General features: G+C 45.7%; 1 protein-coding gene across 4 annotated transcripts in view; it reads right to left on the bottom strand.

Moving 5' to 3' along the window:
* Window positions 1-24077, bottom strand: part of BBS9 (Bardet-Biedl syndrome 9) — a 649391-nt gene that overhangs the window by 483745 nt on the left and 141569 nt on the right. For all 4 annotated transcript variants that reach the window (XM_073549956.1, XM_073549955.1, XM_073549957.1 and 1 more), the window contains exons 9-10: window positions 3672-3855; window positions 551-680 (exon numbers count right to left, since the gene is read on the bottom strand). In XM_073549956.1, coding sequence (XP_073406057.1) covers window positions 551-680; window positions 3672-3855 — 314 coding nt within the window. The remainder of the gene's footprint in view (window positions 1-550; window positions 681-3671; window positions 3856-24077) is intronic.

The raw sequence follows: 24077 nt of genomic DNA, 5'->3' as shown, positions 1-24077 counted from the left end.
GGTGGATGGATTTGAAGGACTCGGTCCATTGTCCAGTTCACAAGTCTATGGCTGCTGAATGAGATTCGGGGTGCGGCTTCTGATTAGCGGGGCTAGTGCCACGACTTCTGTGCTTTACGCCACAATGACGACATAGCACAACCTCGGCTAATCAATTCCACATACTGGGGATCCTGAAAGGTAAGAGAGTCACAAATTGCCCATCACGGGCCAAAGACTACAGAATTGACCTGGATAATAGACCAGAGTTCCGCAAATTAATCCACCAATCTTTAATTGGGACTAGCTCAGTAAAGTGACTGGAAAAATAAAGTAACTCAAAGACAGAAGGGAAAATCCAGGAAGCTGAAAAACTTATCTTCCTGCACATTATAAAAATATCATTGCCACAATATTCACAAAATAGTAGCAAGTAGTAAAGAAAAAAAATGGGTAAAAGTAAATGTAGCAAAGCAAACAATTCCTTTGTATGACTCCCACGGCTGTTTGAAGAGATAACACTTTCTCATGTACAAGCAAAACCAAAACGCGGATATTTCAAGACACTTACTGGAAACTGGCGACCTTCACTGCGACAGGAATGTGCGGAAGCTGAGCAGCCCACCTCAGTGTCACATCCTGGTACACAAGTAACATGTTATTATGGTTTCCCACCAAAGAGTTTATTGTTCCTTCACTCACTGGAAAAGAACAAGAGGAAAGTCCTATGTGAAATATTTTCTGTTCAGGGTATTTAGAGCTATATATTTATATGGCAGCTAAGAACATTGGGGCAGATTTATTAGTACTGACTAATTCTTACAGACAGTCCTAAAATGCAGCGGATTTGTCACAGTAGTTCATGCGGTTTGGTAAGTCTGTCTAATTCTAAGATCTCCGAGTTTACACCTCCTATTAGTTTGCACACTATTTGAAGAATTATTTTGGAAGATGATGCCCCACGTTAGGCCACAGCCTCTTCTTGATAATCTACACCCCCTTTTCAGCAAGACTAATCCTCAGACACGTTGGAAAAACTGTCTAAAAGGTGTAATAAATATGGTGAGATTCACAAATTCTGCCAGAATTTGCTGCATTTAATAAAAATGCTTAACTACCTTTTATATATTTCCTGTCCTATACGTCACCTACATACTATATGCCGGACCAGTATATTATCGGTCCGTGCTCCGCGTGCACAGCGGACAGCACACTGACCGATGAAAATCATATCGTACAGCGCATTTCATGTCTGACTGTGTGTTTTGTAGACATTACATTTTTTACCATAATTTTCTGAACTTCCAATTTTGAACAGAGGCGGAACGCCAGCCTAAAGGTTAAAAAAAAGCAGTCCATATACAGTACAGACCAAAAGTTTGGACACACCTTCTCATTCAAAGCGTTTTCTTTATTTTCATGACTTGATTCACTCTGAAGGCATCAAAACTATGAATTAACACATGTGGAATTATATAATTAAAAAAAAAGTGTGAAACTGAAAATATGTCTTATATTCTAGGTTCTTCAAAGTAGCCACCTTTTGCTTTGATTATTGCTTTGCACACTCTTGGCATTCTCTTGATGAGCTTCAAGAGGTAGTCACCGGAAATGGTATACCAACAGTCTTGCAGGAGTTCCCAGAGATGCTTAGCACTTGTTGACCCTTTTGCCTTCACTCTGCGGTCCAGCTCACCCCAAACCACCTCGATTGGGTTCAGGTCTGGTGACTGTGGAGGCCAGGTCATCTGGCGTAGCATCCCATCACTATCCTTCTTGGTCAAATAGCCCATACACAGCCTGGAGGTGTGTTTGTGGTCATTGCCCTGTTGAAAAATAAATGATGGTCCAACTAAACGCAAACCGGATGGAATAGCATGCCACTGCAAGATGCTGTGGTAACCATGCTGGTTCAGTATGCCTTCAGTTTTGAATAAATCCCCAACAGTGTCACCAGCAAAGCACCCCCACACCATCACACCTCCTCCTACATGCTTCACGGTGGGAACCAGGCATGTAGAGTCCATCCGTTCACCTTTTCTGTATTGCACAAAGACACGGTGGTTGGAACCAAAGATCTCAAATTTGGACTCATCAGACCAAAGCACAGATTTCCATTGGTTTAATGTCCATTCCTTGTGTTCTTTAGCCCAAGCAAGTCTCTTCTGCTTGTTGCCTGTCCTTAGCAGTGGTTCCCTAGCAGCTATTTTACCATGAAGGCCTGCTGCACAAAGTCTCCTCTTAACAGTTGTTGTAGAGATGTGTCTGCTGCTACAACTCTGTGTGGCATTGACCTGGTCTCTATTCTGAGCTGCTGTTAACCTGCGATTTCTGAGGCTGGTGACTCGGATGAACTTATCCTCCGCAGCAGAGGTGACTCTTGGTCTTCCTTTCCTGGGGCGGTCGTCATGTGAGCCAGTTTCTTTGTAGCGCTTGATGGTTTTTGCCACTGCACTTGGGGACACTTTCAAAGTTTTCCCAATTTTTCGGACGGACTGACGTTCATTTCTTAAAGTAATGATGGCCACTCGTTTTTCTTTACCTAGCTGCTTTTTTCTTGCCATAATACAAATTCTAACAGTCTATTCAGTAGGACTATCAGCTGTGTATCCACCAAACTTCTGCACAACACAACTGATGGTCCCAACCCCATTTATAAGGCAAGAATTCCCACTTATTAAATCTGACAGGGCACACCTGTGAAGTGAAAACCATTTCCGGTGACTACCTCTTGAAGCTCATGAAGAGAATGCCAAGAGTGTGCAAAGCAGTAATCAAAGCAAAAGGTGGCTACTTTGAAGAACCTAGAATATAAGACAAACAGTATTTTCAGTTGTTTCACACTTTTTTGTTAATTCTATAATTCCACATGTGTTAATTCATAGTTTTGATGCCTTCAGAGTGAATCTACAATTTTAATAGTCGTGAAAATAAAGAAAACGCTGAATGGAAGGTGTGTCCAAACTTTTGGTCTGTACTGTATGTACATTTGTGATCACATATTGAATATACTTTGTTATTTGTTTATTAAAATCTGTGCTGATTCAGAGCTCCTGGATAAAGTGAATGGTCCTACTCAGTGGATGAAACCCATCCCAGCATGACAATGCATTATGTGATTCCTGTCGCTCATTACTTGGGATCGCCCCCTTTAGTTCTGAGCCTACCATCAGCAGGGGTCAAATGACCTATGATTTTGTCGCATGAGAAGAAACCAAAGTACTCAGAAGTTCAAGGTGAACAGAAACTCTATAAAATGTTGCCCATGGCTGGCTACTAACATAGGGATAAAAGGTTTAACAAATCTGAGAGTTCAACAAGAAGCATAAGAGACAGTATTGAGAGCGTTAGTAATGGTGCTGGAAGCACAGCTGCACCTTCTTGTACATATCTTGTAGAACTGTAGGGAACCTGCCTCAATATTTGTACAACAGCTGCTTGAGTTTGTAGCACTGTACTCTGGATACTATTTTAGCCAAAAACAATTAGCCACAAAAGCAGAATTCTGGCTCAATACAGGTAAATGCACAATCTATGTAATAAATGCCTTGCTTTTACTTACCTTAGTCCGTTGCCAAAAAAAGGTGTCTGTAAATTATCAAGAGGAACAGCACATGCAGACAGCATATTACCCCATATATAAACGTGTACACCGGGTCCTGGGGCGCTCCCAACATTACTCTCCAACTAACCTGAACAATATGGAAGGAAGCAGCTTGGACTGTACTCAAGCTTTTTCATGAAGCGGATCTGTCCGTTCTCTTTGAGGCAGAAGAAGTTTCTCTCGCCAAGTACAAATATGGAGAAAACCGTGTGATTAAAAGTCACTATGCTGATATCCAAGGCCTGCTCACCTATGTTCAGGATCCAGTCGGCCTGTGCAGGGTAGAAAATTAAGCACTTTAGCAGCTGCATGTCACCTAATTGATGCTTGATGTTCTCCAGACGCACATTTGTAGATCATGAAGAGCATGCTGTTACCTAGCCCAAAGTGCTAGAGAACATGCCATTTGTTATCCTTGGGCTTCCTCATTTCCACGACATTAAATTGAATTATTCAAAGCAAAGTGCAACGCTTTACAGACATTTTCTGAATAAACAATATAGCAGTTTAGGCTCTGTAACGTGTCTCCATCCTTCTCCAGGCGTTTTCCTGCTTCACCACTATAAGGCTATGTGCACACATAGTTTTTTGTCTCTGCGGATTTTGTAGAGAAAACCGCAGGAAATCCGCAGGACAAAGTGCTGCGGTTTTTCTGCAGTTTATCTGCGTTTTTTCTGCGGTTTTGCCCTGCAGTTTTACACCTCATAATGGATGAGGTGTAAAACTGCAGCGTTTCTGCACCAAACAATTGACATGCTGCGTTTTGAAAACCGCAGCAAAACCGCGCAGAAAAAAACGCAGCATGTGCACAGCTTTTTTTTATTTCCATAGGAAATAAAGGTACTGTACAACGCAGCAGAATCTACTGCGGTTCTGCAGAGCCGGAAACGCAGCAGAAACCGCAAAGTGTGCACATACCCTAATCTGCCATGGTGGAGAGGAAGCTGTATGTAGATTTATAGAAAGGAGGCATCACAGACGCACATTCACATTACGTTTACCTTTGAGGAGACACGACGTTCTAGTGAATTAACAAACCCCTTTAATTCAATGAAAAAAATAAAAAATTGCAACCTAATAGGAAATCTTCATTCACACTCAGGTTGTCCTATACAGGGAATTTTAAAAAAAATGTTGAAATACAGGACTGGGACCCTACCAGAGCCTGGGGTGAATAGAGGGACCCTAACTGGCTGCTAAATTGCTAATACGGTAGCCCTTGTGCCATTACCCGGTGCCAGTTTTCTACTAATTTCCCATCAGAAAAACTATGCTATATTTCTAATTAGAGGTATTTGCTAATATTATTAGTATTACACCTACTACATATTGGGATAGGATCTTGGCGGTGGGAATACCCCTTTAAAGGGAATCTGTCACCCCTTTTTTGCGATATCATATAATGATATCATTCAATTGTATGTCACATAAGGATTCTCTTAGTACTTTTGCTTCCCCCTGACCCCGCACCTTTCATGCAGAAATACCTTGTTTATATCGGTTCAGATGTATGTAAACTGCCGCTGTCCGGTCCGCTGGGCGGGGCTTATTCACCTGCTCCCCCCTCCCTGTCTTGCTCTACGCAAGAAGACAACTAGCACAAAAGACTTCAAGCTGTCATTGATGTTAGAGGGGGCAATGCACAGTATTAAGATATGGGGTATGTGAACTTTTGATCAGGGCCATTTGGCTTTCTTCTGATGACTTGACCATGCAGTCCATTTTTCTTCACGCCTCCTTATTTTGCATTTTGAAACAGCCACACCACTAATTTTCAGAGAGTCCAGTATTTCAGCTGATATTATTGTGGGGGTTTTTTTGCATCCCAAACTATTTTCCTGGCATGTCACAGGCCACAGGTGAGGATGTTACCTTTAGTAGCCATTCAAACCCATTTGTGTCAACTTATGTGCATGCTATCAGGCCAAAATCACCAGGGTATGTAAACTTTTGATCAGGGTCATTTGGATGTTTTGGGTTGTCATTATGATTTAAAAAGGGTTAATCTGACAATAAATGGCTTTACCCAACCACTAAGCATGACTGGGGAAAAAGTTTTAGTGTTATCATTCATATTCTCTGAAAAAAGGCCAAGAAAGCAAAAATTCCGGGGTATGTGAACTTTTGAGCACAACTGTAAATGATGTATTGAATGTGGGGAAGAGGAGTTGATAATAAATAGAGAGTGGGAGAGAAAGACATGACAATGAATTGGGGTGGAAGGGGCATGTAAATATAATAAATCGGGGTTAGGGTCAGATCGGGAGGTACATAGTGGGGGGCGCTGATGATGAAGTGACTGGTAATGAATTGGGGAAAGCGTACAGGTGCTAATTAGTTTATATATTAAATGGGGAAAGTGGCGGATTATAATTTATATTTAGAATGGTGTGTTGCATAATAACCAATTATATATTGATGGTGGGTACACATCTGTATGCAGATGTGTAGAAGGGAAAAAGTAAGGAAAGTGCTCTGGAAGTGATGCTTTAGGTAACTGTGTTATTTCATGCAGAGACGAATCCTGGCTGAAAGAAGTTATGGCGGTCTGTGCTGGATTAAAAAGAAAAGCAAAGATGAAGGACTTCAGCTAGAGACGTCACTGGTGAGTCAGTGTGTTACCTGTACACTGACACTATACACTGTATACTATACACAGAGGTCCTGTATATAATGTTAGTAGGGATCATGGTATTACCTGTACACTGACACTGTATACTATGTACAGAGCTCCTGTGCATAATGTCACCAGTGATCACTGTATTATCTCTACACTGACACTGTAGACAGAACTCCTGTGTATAATGTCACTGGTGATCCCTATATTACCTGTACACCGACACTATATACAGAGCTCATGTGTATAATGTCACTGGTGATCACTGTATCACCTTTACACTGACACTGCATACAGAGGTCTTGTGTATGTTACTGGTGATCACTGTATTACATGTACACTGACACTGCATACAGAGTTCCTGTGTATAATGTCACTGATGATCCCTGTATTACTTGTATTCTGACACTATATACAGAGCGCCTGTGTACAATGTCACCAGTGATCCCTGCATTACCTGTACACTGACACTCTATACGGTGCTCCTGTGTATAATGTCACCAGTGACCACTGTATTACCTGTACACTGACACTATATTCAGATCTCCTGTGTATAATGTCACTGGTGATCACTGTATTACCTGTACACTGACACTATATACAGAGCTCCTGTGTACAATGTCACCAGTGACCACTGTATTACTTGTACACTGACAGTAAATACAGAGTTTCTGTGTATAATGGCACTTAGTATTGTGTTTTTTTTTATTAATGATCAGTATTGTAGTATGCGGTCACTGTGGTGATAATATGTAATCTGGTCATGGTGTGGCAGTATTTGCTCCTTGTATGTGGTATTATTTGGTCACTATGTGGTGGTAATATGTGGTCTGGTCAAGATGTGATGGTATTTGTCCCTTGTATGTGGTATTATTGGTCATTTAAAAAAAAAATGTATGTGACTCATTCCCTTAAAAATACATACAAATATATTTATATTTAATGGGTTAGAGTAGTGTACGGTCCGGCCAAAAGAGTCTACTGTGCCATGGTGGTGGCTTAAAAATTAATTTGGCCAGCACAAAAGCTGCTGGTTATGAATGTGATCTGGTGTTTGAAGGGAACTGTTAATATCTGATTGGTGAGGACATGGTGGAGAAGTTGAGTTTTTTCAAGAGCAGGTGATGGGACTGTGGAAGGTTTGAAGTGTGGAGGCGGAGCTGGGTTGGAGCCTGGCCAGAGTCACAAGGGGGCCCAAAAATTTTGCCAGTATGGGGCCCCAAAATTCCTAGTGGCAGCCCTGCACCTATTTGCAGGAAGGGGTTAATGAAAGTTTCACTTGTGTTCTAAACACGCAAATCTAGTTATGGGCATAGGCATAGTTATCAGTCTGATGTAGGATAATAAGGGAATTTAACAAGGGATGGAAGCTGAACCGGAGATAACACAGAGAGTGAAATCAGCAGCAGACACATTAAAGGACTAGAAAGGTGGTGAAGGATTTGGCTATAACGATACCCCCCATTCAAAGCCTAGGAGCAGATGAAAGCTGTGCCTAGCCACACATCATTAAAAATGTGTTATTTTTCCTAAAGCATGCAATTTATGAAAGATGAGACAGAGACTTAGCAGATGCCAATTCAACAACCCTGTCATGTACACCGAAAGGTTAAAAACCAATAAAAAAAGAAAGTAGTTTTCAGCTTCCACAAATCCAGAAACCACCTGTGATGAACCCCAAATATATCAGGGATTTATAAAAGAAATTCCTATCATAAAGGTATCGTTAGAGATGGGAGCTTATGTCTTTCTAATTCTAATTCACCAGGAAATGTGAGAGCTAATATGACAGCTCAGTGTTACTAAAAGGGAAGCGCGAACCCAAACTGTAAAGTTCGGGGTTCATACTGGGACACATGGTGCCCGATGCCGAACTCCGAACACGGACTTTTTCCTGGAAGTTCGTTTTACTGTTTGGGTTCGGTGCCAAGTAAAGTTTGTTGAAAGGCTGCAGTGCGGCCAGTCAAAAAGCTTTTAGGCTGTAAGAACTTTTGGAGCCATCACTGCCATGCCAAATATTATATTATTAATTATCAACTATATTATTGTGAGTTTTCAAGCTTGATTGTGCCTTTGGTCTTGCTGTTCATGTCTACATAGCTATCTGTGGCTTTATCTGTATCATAATTTATGCTTACTTCTTGATCTGTAAAATCACCGGATCGCAGACTGAGCCACAGTTTTATTCTGAGCCTGGTGTAGAGTGCCATAACAGCCTGGTGTAGAGTGCCATAACAGCCTGGTGTAGAGTGCCATAACAAACTGGTGTGGAGTGCCATAACAAACTGGTGTGGAGTGCCATAACAAACTGGTGTGGAGTGCCATAACAAACTGGTGTAGAGTGCCATAACAAACTGGTGTAGAGTGCCATAACAAACTGGTGTAGAGTGCCATAACAGCCTGGTGTAGGTTGCCATAACAGCCTAGTGTAGAGTGCCATAACAGCCTGGTGCAGGGTGCTCTAACAACCTGCTTCACAGTGCCATAACAGTCTTGAGTATAGAGCCATAACAACCTGGTTCAGGGTGCCCTAACAGCCTGCTTCACAGTGCCATAACAGCCTGATGCACACTCCCATAACAGCCTGGTGTATAGTGCCATAACAGCTTGGTGCAGCGGGCCCTAAGAGCCTAGTGCACAGTGCCATAACATTCTGATGAGGCGTGCTCTAACAGTCTAGTGTGTAAAGTGCCATAACAGCCTGGTGCACAGTGGCATAATAGACCCGTGTAGAGTGTCAAAAAAACCTGGTACAGCGTGCTCTAACAGCCTGGTGAACAGTGCCATAACAGACTGGTGTAGAGTGCCATTAACAGCCTAGTGCACAGTGCCATATCAGCCTGGTGTATAGTGCCATAACAACCTGGTGCAGAGTGCCATAACAGCCTGGTGCAGAGTACCCTAATAGTGTAATAATCTAACACATTCTCTTCTCTACTGTGCACTTTTTGGGGTGGAAAAATTAGAGTATCAAATAGGGGATGTGGATGTAGCTGTGGTGCTACTGGTGGTGGTGTAGCTGCTGCAGGGAGAAGACGTGGTCGTTATGTGCCTACTACATGCCCAAATGAAATAACTTCCTCTGGTGCACGCAGACAACAGGACAAGTAATTTTGTAGGCACGAGTACCGCCGGACAAATGGCGAGGCCCGAACATGTTGAGACGGCTTAAGGCTGTGTGCACACGCTGCGGATTATGTGCGGATTCATCCGCGCGGATTTTGTAAAATCCGCAGGTGAAACCGCAGGTCAAAAGACCTGCGGTTTTACCTGCGGATTGCTCTGCGGTTTTGCCCTGCGGTTTTTCATCTCCTCAATGGAGGAGATGGCAAACCGCAGGAGAATCCGCAGAAAGAATTGACATGTCAATTCTTTCTGCGGATTGAAAACCGCAGATAATCCGCGCGGAAAATTCCGCACCGTCTGCACTGCGGTTTTTGATTCCCATAGGGAATCATGGTACTGTACACCGCAGCAAAAACTGCTGCGGGTCCGCAGCGGCCAAAACCGCTGCGGAACCGCAGCAAAATCCGCAGCGTGTGCACACAGCCTTAGATTGGATGGCTGAGAGTGCCTCCAGTAAATTCGTATTATCTTTCACCAGGCCCTTTGCTGAAAGCGTAGAGTTGGCACCTGCGACAATGCATGGCTCGGAGGGTGGGTTCTTGTACCAACCACTGCCAGGCACACAACTGTCCAGCCTTTTCTGGCATCATGGGAGCGATCCAGAAATGCTCAGGTACGGATTGCATTTAAAGTGGTCTTGCTTTTAATGTATCTAGGAGGCCATAATGGCACAGTGTTTATTAAAAACGTAGAGTAGGACCCCCCACATGAGATTGCCTTGGCGCGGCGGGGTGGCTCAATTGAATTGATCAATTTTTTTGCTAAATATCTCATTTTGAATACAGTTAGATGTTATGTGCAAATGCACTTTATGTTATGCGTTCAGACCTTGGCAACGCTGGCTTCTCTTTTCTTTTTGAGATACAGAGGACCCTGACAATACACATCCAACTGAGGACAGCTTACCGTTGCCGGTGAGAAACCTGGGACACATGAGCCAATACATGCTGCTGTGCCTGCGCAATGACCGTAGAGTTGCCTGTATTGTTAACAGTGCTGATTACTGGGTGGCCACCCTGCTGGATCCCCGCTGCAAGGATAACGTACCATGCTTACTTTCATTACTGGTGAGAGACTGGAAAATGTAGTAATAGAAGGGCACACTGGTAGACACGCTACTGACTGCATTCCCACCTGACAGAGGGTCAGGGGAAAAACAAGGAGGAAAAAGTCGCCAACGCAGCTGGGGTACCAGCGCCACCTTAGAAGAGAGGGTTAGCATGGCAGAAATGTGGAAAACCTTCCTGAGCACACCACAACATCTGGCACCACCATATGATATGGTCCATATTAGCGGAAGGTAGCGTTTCAACAACGAGGTGAAAGAGTACGTGTCCACATGTATCCACGTACTGAGTGATGTGTCTGCCCCATTTAACTTTTGGGTGTTCAAATCGGACACATGGCCTGAGCTTACTCTTCTACTACTAGGAGGTGATGGCCTTCCTGGTGGAAAATGTACTGCCGGAACATGTGTTTACCATGGCAGGGGATGTGATCACCATGGCAGGGGATGTAATCACAGACAGGTGCATCTGCCTGTCCAAAGTTAATGTGAGCAAGTTCACAGTAATTAAAATGAATCAGAAGTGGTTCCACAGGACATCGCCATTCCTTTGACTAACTAGAGAAGTAGACCAGCCGCACCCAGCCATTGTTATACTTCACCATAGTTTGTTTGTTCTATTTGCCATTCCCAATGTCTTGAGGTCTCCCCAAATTTAAAATGAATAAATAAACAAAAACAGTGTTGGCTCTCCCCCTCCTCTGCCTTTTCCATCTACACCACCAAGTCTACCTCTATCTCCTCCTCAACCCCCTCCTCCACTTAGACCTCCACCTCCTGGTTCAATATTGTCATTTTTATTATTTTGTTATTTTAACCCCTTAACGACTGCCAATATGCATTAAAATGGCGGCCTAAAGGGGCCTTATTTCCTCTTAGCTGTTTTAAAACGGCGATCAGAAAAAGTCTATGGCACCTCCCCCCCCCCCCCCCCCCCCGGAGTCCGAAGATCTCAGAGATTTCAGCTACCGGTTCAGCAGAGACCCTGGGGAACACAATCAGGGCCAGTTTTTCTGGTACCCAATCATGTGATATAAAAATAATTTCTATCTCTTCTGCCATGATATATCATGTCAGATGAGAGAGAAATTATGACCCCCCAAACCCATCTCAGTACCTCCGCCTCTTCTTCATGAAAAAAAAATGGCGGGAGCGGTTTTTAAAATGGTATCACTTTTGTGGCGTTTCCAATATATAGGCCCCTCAAGGTCCACTGAAATCTGAATAGATCCCTAAAGAAACAGGATTTATAAATTTGTTGAAAAACATGGATTTTTGGGAGTACTCACCGTAAAATCCTTTTCTCCGAGACGCTCATTGGGGGACACATACTGTGGGTGTATGCTTCTGCCATTAGGATGCTGACACGAAGTGAAAAAAAGAGGTTAGCTCTTCCTCCACAGTATACACCCTCGCCCCTATTGCGGGCGGAAATCAGTTTGGTGCCAAAGCAGTAGGAGGACAACAAACCAGCCTTAATACAGGTACAGCATGTCAAAAAACACCACCCTTATCTCAAATTAGTAAATGCACATAAATTTTAACAAAAACAAGAGCCAACTGGCTATTAGGGTGGGTGCTGTGTCCCCCAATGAGCGCCTCGGAGAAAAGGATTTTACGGTGAGTACTCACAAAAATCCATGTTTCTCCTTCGCCTCATTGGGGGACACAGATACTGTGGGATGTCCTAAAGCAGTCCCTGGGTGGGAGATTGACTCACCAGTCCAAGCTACATGCATCTTTTGTTTAAAGGTGCGCCACCGCTGCTTGGAGAATCCTTCTACCCAGGCTCGCATCCGCCGAGGCCTGAGTATGACTATTACAATGTCTGGCAAATGTGTGCAGGCTGGACCAGGTTGCTGCTTTGCAAACCTGTTCTGTCAAAGCCTGATGCCAAAGCACCCAAGAGGCGCCCACTGCCAAAGTAGAGTGCGCTCTGATCCCTGCTGGAATCGGCGTGCCTCTAATGCGGTAAGACTCCTAAAATGTCAAACAAAAAAAACATCTTTCTGCGCCCTTTGGGGAGCACGAACAGCGTGTTCATCTGACGAAAGGGAGCCGTCCTCGACCCGTACCTCCAGAGGGCTCTTACCAGGTCTAACGCGTGACGAGCCTCTTCCACACGGTGCACCGGTGCTGGACAAAATGAAGGCAAAACATCTTCATTAATGTGAAAGAGGACACGACTTTCGGCAGAAAAGGAGGGGTAGGTCTGAGCACCCCTTATCCTTATGGAAAGTGAGGAATGGAGCTCGGCCGGAGAGTGCCGTCAGCTCTGAAAACCAGCCTGACAAAAGTGATGGCCACTAGGAACGCCACTTTCCAGGAAAGGACCCTCAAAGAAAACCTTATGAAGCGGTCCAAATGGAGCTTCCTGCAGAACCCTTAGGACGAGGTCAAGGTCCCAGGTATCCATAGGCACCTTATAGGGAGGTACCAAGTGGGAGAGACCCTGGATGAAAGTCTTTACCTGTAACCGGGTAGCAATTCCGCACTGGACCAATATTTGTCTCCTAAGGGAACTTGGGGCCAGGCCCAAGCCTAGGCCCGACTGGAGAAACATCAAGATTTTGGGGATCAAGAATCTCAGCGGAGAAACCCCGCGTCCTCGACGCCAAGCGAAGAACACCTTCCAGGTGTGGTGGTAAATTCGTGCTGAGGTCGACTTCCAGGCGCTAACTATTGTAGTGACCACCTTGCTCCCAAACCCTGCCTGGGTTAGAATCCAAGATTAACTGGCCATGCCGTCAAACACAGGGCCACTGAGTTCGAGTGGCACATCGGCCCTTGAGAAAGGAGCTCTGGGCGCTCTGGCAGTTGCCAAGGAACGTCGGCGAGCAGGTGCATTAAATCTGCGTACCACGCTCAACAGGATTAGTCTGGGGCCAGCAGGATCGCCGAAACCCCTTCCATCTTGATCCTTTTGATGACTCTCGGCAGTAGTGACAGCGGGGGAAATAGATATGGGAGGCGACACTGGTTCCATGACAGAACCAATGCGTCCACAGCGATTGCCTGCGGATCCCTGGCCCAAGTGACGCATGTGGGCACCTTGGCATTCACTCTGGAAGCCAACAGATCCACATCTGGTGTTCCCCACAGTTAAAAAAAAAAAAAATCTGCTGGAAGTCTTCGTGATGTAGAGATCACTCTCCAGACACAAGACCCTGAGAATGTCAGCCGCACAATTTTCCTCGCCTGGGATGTGAGCTGCTGAGATCACCGAGTGGTTTGTCTGACCCACTGAAGAACGTGCCCCACCCCGCGCATGGTTGCTCTGCTGCGGGTGCACCCTTGATGATCTATGTAGGCCAACGCCGTGGCTTTGTCAGAATAAATTCGGACAAGGCGGCCTGCTAAAAAGTGATGAAACTGTTGCAGAGCCAGCCAAATTGCCCGTATCTCCACTAGCTTGGTCGGGAGGTGAGGCCCTGGGTCGTGTAGTGGCGAAAACCCTGCTCCCCAGTCGAGGAGACTGGCTTTGGTTGTCATCACCAACCAGTGGTCTGGGGAAAAAGGGTTTCCCCTGGGACAGAGAGGAACTGGTTATCCACCCTTCGAGCGACTCCCTGACTTGACAGGACCGCCGGCCCCGCTGATCAAACGTGAACGGAATTCTTGTCCCAGGCTGACAAGAGGGCGTGCTGCCGGGGGCGAAGATGGAACTTGGGAACGGTAACGCTTCTATTGCCCCCACCATTTTTCCTAGAATCCTCATCCCGAACCGGATGGAATGAGGGACTGGTTGGCGAAGTGTCCAGACTTCCTGCCGAAGAGTAAGCACCTTTTCCTGTGGGAGAATTACCAACCCTCAGCAAGTGTCAAAGATCCTTCCTAAGAAGAAAAAACCTCTGAGCTGGCACAAGAGATGACTACCTCGCGCTGACCAACCACCCTAAGCGGCCAAGAGTATCTAGCGTGATGTCAACATTTTCCTTGCATGCCCGTATTGAAGGGCCCTTAACTAAGAGGTCGTCCAAGTAAGGCAAAATGACTATGCCTCAAGAATGCAGTATGGCCATGACAACTGTCATAACCTTTGTGAACACTCTGGGAGCCTTGGCTAGCCCGAAGGGTAGTGCTATGAACTGAAAATGTCGACCATTGATGTCGAAGCGCAGAAACCTCTAATGAGGAGGAAAAAATGGGCTCGCCACCTGATGAATGCACTCATGCTCAGCCTAGAATAGCCGGTGGCAATGTGCAGATATGCGTTCTGGATATCTATTGAGGCCAAGTATTCTCTCTGCTCCATGACCGATATGACTGACCGGAGAGACTCCATCCGGAAATATCTGATGCTGACGAACCTGTTCAGAAGCTTCAGGTCCAAAACAGGTCTGGCAGACCCGTTCCCTTTTTGTGAACCGCAAAAAGATTGGAATCGAAACCCTGAGCTCTTCCGTGTTCTGGCACGGAAACAATGACTCCGTTGTGCAGGAGCGATTCGATGGCCCCTAATAGAGCCCTTGCCTAGGTATCCACCCTGGGAAGATGAGAAAAGGAAAACCCGTCTTGGAGGGCATCTGACAAATTCTATTTTGAAAACCTGAGGCCACCAACTCCTTTACCCACGTGTTGCGTGCAACACTGAACCAGACGTGGCGGAACCAGAGTAGACGGCCGCCCACCTTGCCGGTGTCGTCTGGCAAACGCCTCGAGTCATTTAGCTGACTATCCTTTGGGATCTGGATCCCCTTGATCTGGGCTGCTGAGTTCGCATTCCCCCCAATGGGTTGGATCTATATGAGACCTGCCGCTCCCTATCCTGGTTGGGGCGGCCTGAAGCGGAGGAATTGGCTGCTGTGGTCCACCCGGGGTTGCGAAAAGATCGAAAACGTGCCTGAAAAGGGTGCGAAAAAGGCGGTTTGACTCTTTGTTGAGGGAGAAAAAACGCTCTTTCCTCCTGTGGAGTCAAAGATAAGCTTATCCAATCATATTGCAGCCAGGCCTAATTCAAATGAGGGTTGACGGGAAGGGAGGAGGGGAAAAAACACCACCTTTAATCGTAGCGAGCCTCCAAGATCGGAGTCACACTTACCCCGTCCTGTGATCCACGTGCTCCTGTCGCTGCCTCTGTGCTGCCCCGTGCTCCTTTCGTCCGGGTAGGGCGGGACGTTCCTCTCCCGGCCGCGGCCTACCTGCCATGAAGCCGGGGGCTCAATTTGTTCGGTGTCCGCCCTAGCCAGGGGGCGGCGCCGGGAATGACGACACGCCGGAGGCGGGACTTCCGCCCGCGGCCCAGTCACGGCCGAAGCCACGGACTAAATTTTTCCATGCCCGCCCGCCGTGAGAGGGGAGAAGGGGGACGGGCCGGCGGCCTGCAGGCCGAAGGCTCTAGTCCCTGCGCCGGAACCCGGCGCCCACGCCTGGCGGAAGGAGGGAGGAGAGAGGAGAGGGAAGGAGGACTACCCTACACTTCCTAAGATGCCTGGAGCTTCCCGGAACGCTGCCGCAGGCCCTCCCCAGCCCTCCATACCTGACTCCGGCTCTAACACACCGCATCCTCGCCGACACCTGTTGCCACCAGGTAGAGGGGATGGGGTTAGTTTCTGGACGGTGCAGGCACCCTAACTCCATCTAACCCCTTCAGGGGGTGAGGAGAGGGACCATCCGCCGCCTTGCAGCACTGCCGTCTAGTGTTAGTGGAGCAGTGGGGGCCGCACAGACTAGTCTTGTGCCTCTGTAAAAGCCCATGATTTCTATACCTAGGGGTGTAAAATTCATGGAACTTTTTTGTGGACTTCGTGCGCTGCCAAACATTAGACTCAGATCCAGTTGAGATGAAAGATTATGGTTTTATTCTACCATAATCTTTCATCTCAACTGGATCTGAGTCTAATGTTTGGCAGCGCACGAAGTCCATAAAAAAGTTCCATGAATTTTATATGTCGACGGTCACTGGTTTGACCCTTGGATGTGCAGCAGCTGAACGCATATTCTACATGCTTTACCTTTCCTGCAGCGGGTGAGTGGATAATATATAATTATATATCTTTTACCATCGGATAAGACCCTATTTGCGCTCCATTTGTTCCTACAGTATAAATCGTTTATACCTAGGGGTGGACAGGGCTAATTCCGGCATCGTGTCCCACGTCGCGGAAGAGGATACGTGGAGGGACACTCGCACGTGCTCACCCGTTGTTGGTTTGGGGAAATCGGACCCTTTCAATAGGATCCGTTGCCCCTGTCTCTTCTTCATAAAATAACAAACAAAAATAGACGTCTGGGGAAAAAACCCAGATATGTCCCTCGGTGCGGGAAAGGATATGTGGAGACGATACTCAACACGTGCTCGCCCGTTGTTGGTTTGGGGAGATCGGACCCTTTCAATAGGATCCGTCGCCCCTGTCTTATCTTCATGGAAATAAAAAAAAAAAAGAATTCTGGAGAAAACCAAACACGTGTGCCTCCAAAGAACTGATTTCCACCCACAATAGGGGCGAGGGTGTATACTGCGGAGGAGGAGCTAACCTCCTTTTTTCCCACTTAGTGTCAGCCTCCTAACGACAGAAGCATACACCCACAGTATCCGTGTCCCCCAATGAGGCGAAGGAGAAATGATAAATTGATGGTAAAAGTTTAACCCCCCTAACATCCTAAGAAAATAAAATGACGTTTGAAAAACGATGAAGATGTAAAGTAGACATATGGGAAATGTTATTTATTAATTATTTTGTACAGCATGATCAACTGGTTTAAGGATATAAAGATTGAAAGTTTGAAAATTGTGATTGTTTCAAAATTTTTGCCAAAATTGTGATATTTTCACAAATAAACGCAAGCCATATCAAACAAATTTTATCATGATGTACAATGTCATGAAAAAACAAAATCTCAGAACGCCCTAGTTCAAGATTTGTAATTATTTTATTTTCATTCTGTTATTTTAAGCAATTTCACTAAAAAACACAAAAGCAGTGTTTGCTACCTCCTCCTCTTCCACCTACAATGCCACCTCTTCCACTTGGACCTCTGACTCCTGGTTCAAGATTATTTTTTATTCTATGATTTTTAATTAATTTTCCGACCCACATTTGTTTGCAGGGCAATTGTTCTGCTGCTACCCCCATTTTGCTCCCTTTTTCCGTCCCCCAGGCCTTAATAAGACCATTTTACAGCACCAACCTTTGTGTCCCATTGCCTTAGGCCTGTTTCATACTTCCATTTTTTGACGTCAGTCAAAATCCACCAATTTTTGAAAAAAACGGATCCGCCAAAAAAGGGGCGGATCCGTTTTTTCCCCCATAGACTTACATTAGCGACGGATCTTGACTGACGGTCATCCGTCCCACCCATTTTTGACAGATCCGTCAAAATTTTAGCATCTCCTGGGCGGATGAGATGGACTCTGCAACATTTTTTCCAAGCGATGGTCCGCTAATTTATATTGTGCATGCCCGGCAGATTCGCTGTAGCAGGACTTTTAACCCCTTAGTAGCGTTCTGGAACAGTCGTGCAAAGAAAAATCAATCTCTCTCTCTTTCCAGACTCGTATTCCTTTAAATTTCAAAAAACAGATCCGGTGGCATCCGTTTATGCCACAACGGAAACGGATCCGTTTTTTCACAACCTGGTGAATTTTAACTGACGTCAAATAACTTAAATGTGAAACAGGCCTTATATGTGATTGAATATCAAGTTCAAGTTAAGATCTAGTGCAAAAACTGAAACTAGCTGCTGACCATTAAACAGACAGAAGGAAACTCTTTAATCCCTTCACTAGCTGGTGAATTTCCTTTTTTTTGGTCATTTTTAATTTTTCCTCACCTTCTTGCAAGAACCATAACTTTTTTATTTTTCTAGCCATATAGCCATTTGAGGGTTTATTTTTTGTGGGACAAGTTGTACTTTTGAATGGCACCACTGATTTTACTATACAGTGTGCTTGTACTGTAAAATGGGAAAAAATTTCAAGTGAATTGAAATTGCAAAAAAAGGGCAATTCTACAATTGTTTTGTTTTTATTTATCAAGTTCATTATATGGTAATGAAGGAGACATGAAGCTGCGATCGTCCGAACGCCTGTGCTATACATAGCAGTGCTTCACGATCTCCTATAAATGTTGGCCACAAGCTGACATTCACAAGAATATAATAATGATAGGCATGGGGTCTTCCGCAGACCCCCGGCTGTTATGACTACCCATCAGAACACTGCGATCACGCGACAGGGGTGCCGATGAGCGGAATGAATGAACCTGGCCTGTGTTAAATCCCCCTGTTAAATCCAGTGATCTAACTTCTTAACAGTCGATACACTTAATGCTTGATTGAATCAGCCATCAAGTGCGGGGAAACTTGAGGGCTTGGAGGGTGAGCCCACATCAAAGAAGGGACATGTACATCAAAGGTGGTGAAGCGTTTAAAGATTTTTTTTCCTTGTTTTGCCTTTCAGCAACCATAACTTCTCATTTTTACACTGACGTGGCTGTGTGTATATTTGGGGTGCTGTTTGGAGATCCATATAAATTATGAAATGATTTATACATAAAAATAAATAAATGAATGTATAAAAACAATATTGGCTCTTTTTTTTTTTTTACAGGGTGGGATGACTTGTGTCATGCTGACTGGCAGCTGGATCCTGCTGCCTAATTGGGGGAAGCTGGCTGTCAATCAGCATGACACCGGTAGTCCCACCATGTCAACAGGAAGAGAAACTGTGCTCTGTGTTGACAAGGAGCAGTTGAATCTCTGGCAGGATCGATCAATGACCAGCACAGTGTACAACAGACAGGTAGTTGCCTCTGTTAGCAACAACATGCCTTTTTGTTTTTTAAACGTCCTGGATATCCTCTTTAGGCCTTTTTCACACATCCGTTTTTCCCTTCAGTCAAAATCTGCCAAATTTTTAAAAAAACGGATCCGCCAAAAAAGGGGCAGATCCGTTTTTTTCCCTCATAGACTTATATTATTGGCGGATCTTGACTGACGGTCGTCCGTCCCACCCGTTTTTTAAAGAAACCCGCCAAGATTTTAGCGGCTCCCGGGCGGATGAAACGGAGCCTGCAAAATTTTTTGCTTTGACGGTCCGCTGATTTCAGCATTAACCCATAAATGCCGCTCCAGGAGCCGATAAAATCTCTCTCTCTCATCGCGCTCCAACTCACTCGTCCCTCCTGCGATATCCCGCTCCCGCTCCACCTCCTGCGATATCCCTCTCCCGATTGCGCTCCACCTCCCGTGATATCCCTCTCCCGATCGCGCTCCACCTCCCGCAATATCCCTCTCCCGATCGCGCTACTCCAGCTCCCGCGATGTCCCTCTCCCGCTCCACCTCCACCTCCTGCGATATCCCTCTCCCGATTGCGCTCCTCCTTCCGTGATATCCCTCTCCCGATCGCGCTCCACCTCCCGCCATATCCCTCTCCCGATCGCGCTACTCCAGCTCCCGTGATGTCCCTCTCCCGATCGCGCTCCACCTCCCGCAATATCCCTCTCCCGATCGCGCTACTCCAGCTCCCGCGATGTACCGCTCCCGCTCCACCTCCTGCGATATCCCTCTCCCGATTGCGCTCCACCTTCCGTGATATCCCTCTCCCGATCGCGCTCCACCTCCCGCCATATCCCTCTCCCGATCGCGCTACTCCAGCTCCCGTGATGTCCCTCTCCCGGTCGCGCTCCACCTCATGCGATCCACATGCAATTCGCGACCGCCGCGGTCGCTGTAAATTTGGCCGCATTGCTTCTCCCACGGATCCTTCATCCTACGTGCTCCGCTGACATCCATCCGTCACGGATCAGCTGGTTTCAACCTTTGGCGGATTTCAACTGACCGCCGATGACGGAGATATGAAACAGGCCTTAACTGTCGATTTATCAGAACTTGCAGCAGAATGTTTGTCTGTGTCTACCCCTATATCCTCCATAGAAAAATAAACGCAACAACTGTCATCTCCTATCTCTGTAATGTGAAAATCTGGCATCAGTGAACACAGATTTCACACATTTTACTTATGAACTGAGAGTGAAAGATCAATACGGGACGAGAAAGAAGCATATTTTTTTATAAGATACATTTTAGTTGCTTATTTTCATGTGCACTATTGATTGCTGAAATAAAAATTTAAATTATGGCTATTCTCTACGTTGTATGAGGGTTGATATAACCAATGGACAAGGTAAAAGTCTTAAAGGGAAGGTGCCATCCCAAAAACTAATTTTCAGCAATTGAAAAAATGTGAAGAATTAATGTTTACATTTTCTTAAAAAATATTATCATTTGTTTTTAATTTTGTAAAATATGAAAAATAATTTTAAAAAGTTTGGCATTTCCACTTGTTAACACTAGGGGGAGCAGATAATGAAATTTGGCACAAAAACCTAGTGTACTGTACAACTAGCTCACATTACTGTCCTGCAGTAATTATGGGCATAGTGTCCATGATGTTTGATTTTGATATATGATATGATCATGCCCTAAAATGGACACTGTATGGGCGGAATCTGCTGACATGGGTGTGGTGTCACTCCTCTCCTCCCCTACTGGGTGCTTGCTAAGGGAAAAGAGAGGATGACATCTAGTAACACAGTGAGCAGCCATTTTGATGGGGCCTGCAAAGTTATACTGACTGTCTTTTCATGTAAAGTCTGGATCAGAACAGGTCACCAATCAGCAGAAATGTTTCCTGGATTTCTGTGGAGCAGACAAGAAGACGGTCCATCCATGTGTATAAAACACAGCGCTCTATGTACAATCCCTGGCACCGAACAGGGCGCCCCCCATAGACCAGCACACTGCTCTCCTGAAATACTCTGTGCTGCTGTCGCCCTGCTCCTTCCACCATACATCAGGCCCCTGTCGCCTCACTTTCACACATCGCCAGGACTGGATCTGAGGAGAGGAATGGGGTCTTCGGTCACCGAGGATGGCAGGCAGCAAGGATTCTGGGAGCAGGGTGACAGCAGCACAGAGTATTTCAGGAGAGCAGTGTGCTGGTCTATGGGGGGCACAGAGAGAGATATATGGTGGAGGGAGCAGGGTGACAGCAGCACAGAGTATTTCAGGAGAGCAGTGCGCTGGTCTATGGGGGGCACAGAGGGAGATATATGGGGGAGGAGCAGGGAGGCAGCAGCACAGATTATTTCAGGAGAGCAGTGTACTGGTCTATGGGGGGCACAGAGGAAGATGTATGGGGGAGGAGCAGGGTGACAGCAGAACAGAGTATTTCAGGAGAGCAGTGCGCTGGTCTATGGGGGGCACAGAGGGAGATATATGGGGGCACAGAGGGAGATATATGGGGGAGGAGCAGGGAGACAGCAGCACAAAATTCAGGAAACATTTCTGCTGATTGATGGCCTGTTCTGATCCAGACTTTGAATGCAAAGACCCCATTCCCCTCCTCAGATTCTGTCCTGGCGATGTGTGAAAGCGAGGCGACAGGCACAGTCCGGGGTGACGCTGGGAAGCAGGCTGGGGGGAATGGAGCCATACAGTAAAGATAAAAATGAGACCCCTCTCTTCAGCTGCCTCCCCAGCCCTCCCCTGACTGCACCTATTACCCCTGACCTCTGTGCAGGTGCTCAGCCAGAATCACGCTAGAATGGGTCCCTTTTTAGCAGATCACAAATAATACCGCCATATACTTCACACACAATGCCGCCATATAGATCATACACAATACCACCATGTAGATCACACATAAAACCAGCAGGGTGACAGCAGCACAGAGTATTTCAGGAGAGCATTATCACACGGCAGAAAATTAGATACACGGCTCAGCAGACAGTATCACACAGGAGAGGATTAGATACACGGTTCAGCAGTCAGTATCACACAGGAGAGGATTAGATACACAGCTCAGCAGACTATCACACAGGAGAGGATTAGATACACGGCTCAGCAGACAATAAGGTAAAAAAAGAAAAATTTTTCAGCTCACCCCAAAGAAGACAGCTATAAGTCCGATCGGTGCACGGAATGTGGAAACAGGATCCCTCTGCAGCAAAGCGTGATATGGAAAAAATTCCAGCATCCAGATCAGTAATTAGATTAAAAAATTTTTTATTCCTTTATTCCAAAATTAAAAAAATCATAAGATTCTCCATCATGATAAGAGACGCATCAGGACGTGTAGTTGGACGCGTTTCGGACAAAAAAACAGTCCTAATTCTAAGACAAGATTTTTTTAATTTTGGAATAAAGGAATAAAAAAATTTTGAATCTAATTACTGATCTGGATGCTGGAATTTTTTCCATATCACGGCTCAGCAGACAGTATCACACAGGAGAGGATTAGATACACAGCTCAGCAGTCAGTATCACACAGGATAGGATTAGATACACAGCTCAGCAGTCAGTATCACAGGATAGGATTAGATACGCAGCTCAGCAGTCATTATCACAGGATAGGATTAGATACGCAGCTCAGCACACAGTATCACACAGGAGAGGATTAGATACACGGCTCAGCAGACTATCACACAGGAGGATTAGATACGCAGCTCAGCAGTCAGTATCACACAGGAGAGGATTAGATACACGGTTCAGCAGTCAGTATCACACAGGAGAGGATTAGATACACAGCTCAGCAGTCAGTAACACACATGAGAGGATTAGATACACGGTTCAGCAGTCAGTATCACACAGGAGAGGATTAGATACACAGCTCAGCAGTCAGTAACACACAGGAGAGGATTAGATACACGGCTCAGCAGACTATCACACAGGAGAGGATTAGATACGCAGCTCAGCAGCCAGTATCACACAGGAGAGGATTAGATACACGGTTCAGCAGTCAGTATCACACAGGAGAGGATTAGATACACAGCTCAGCAGTCAGTATCACACAGGATAGGATTAGATACACAGCTCAGCAGTCAGTATCACAGGATAGGATTAGATACGCAGCTCAGCACACAGTATCACACAGGAGAGGATTAGATACACGGCTCAGCAGACTATCACACAGGAGAGGATTAGATACGCAGCTCAGCAGTCAGTATCACACAGGAGAGGATTAGATACACGGTTCAGCAGTCAGTATCACACAGGAGAGGATTAGATACACGGCTCAGCAGACTATCACACAGGAGAGGATTAGATACACAGCTCAGCAGTTAGTATCACACAGGAGAGGATTAGATACACAGCTCAGCAGTCAGTATCACAGGATAGGATTAGATACGCAGCTCAGCACACAGTATCACACAGGAGAGGATTAGATACACAGCTCAGCAGTCAGTATCACAGGATAGGATTAGATACGCAGCTCAGCACACAGTATCACACAGGAGAGGATTAGATACACAGCTCAGCAGTCAGTATCACACAGGAGAGGATTAGATACACAGCTCAGCAGTCAGTATCACAGGATATGATTAGATACGCAGCTCAGCACACAGTATCACACAGAATAGGATTAGATATGCAGCTCAGCAGTCAGTATCACACAGGAGAGGATTAGATACACGGCTCAGCAGACAGTATCACACAGGAGAGGATTAGATACACGGTTCAGCAGTCAGTATCACACAGGATAGGATTAGATACACGGCTCAGCAGTCAGTATCACACAGGAGAGGATTAGATACACAGCTCAGCAGTCAGTAACACACATGAGAGGATTAGATACACGGCTCAGCAGGCAGTATCACACAGGATAGGATTAGATACACGGCTCAGCAGGCAGTATCACACAGGAGAGGATTAGATACACGGCTCAGCAGGCAGTATCACA

Source organism: Dendrobates tinctorius, unplaced genomic scaffold (assembly GCF_039654945.1).
Source record: "Dendrobates tinctorius isolate UK_male_01 unplaced genomic scaffold, ASM3965494v1 ptg000162l, whole genome shotgun sequence".
NCBI lineage: Eukaryota > Metazoa > Chordata > Amphibia > Anura > Dendrobatidae > Dendrobates > Dendrobates tinctorius.
Note: the sequence above shows the minus strand (reverse complement) of the source record. Positions and strands in the feature narration are given on the sequence as shown.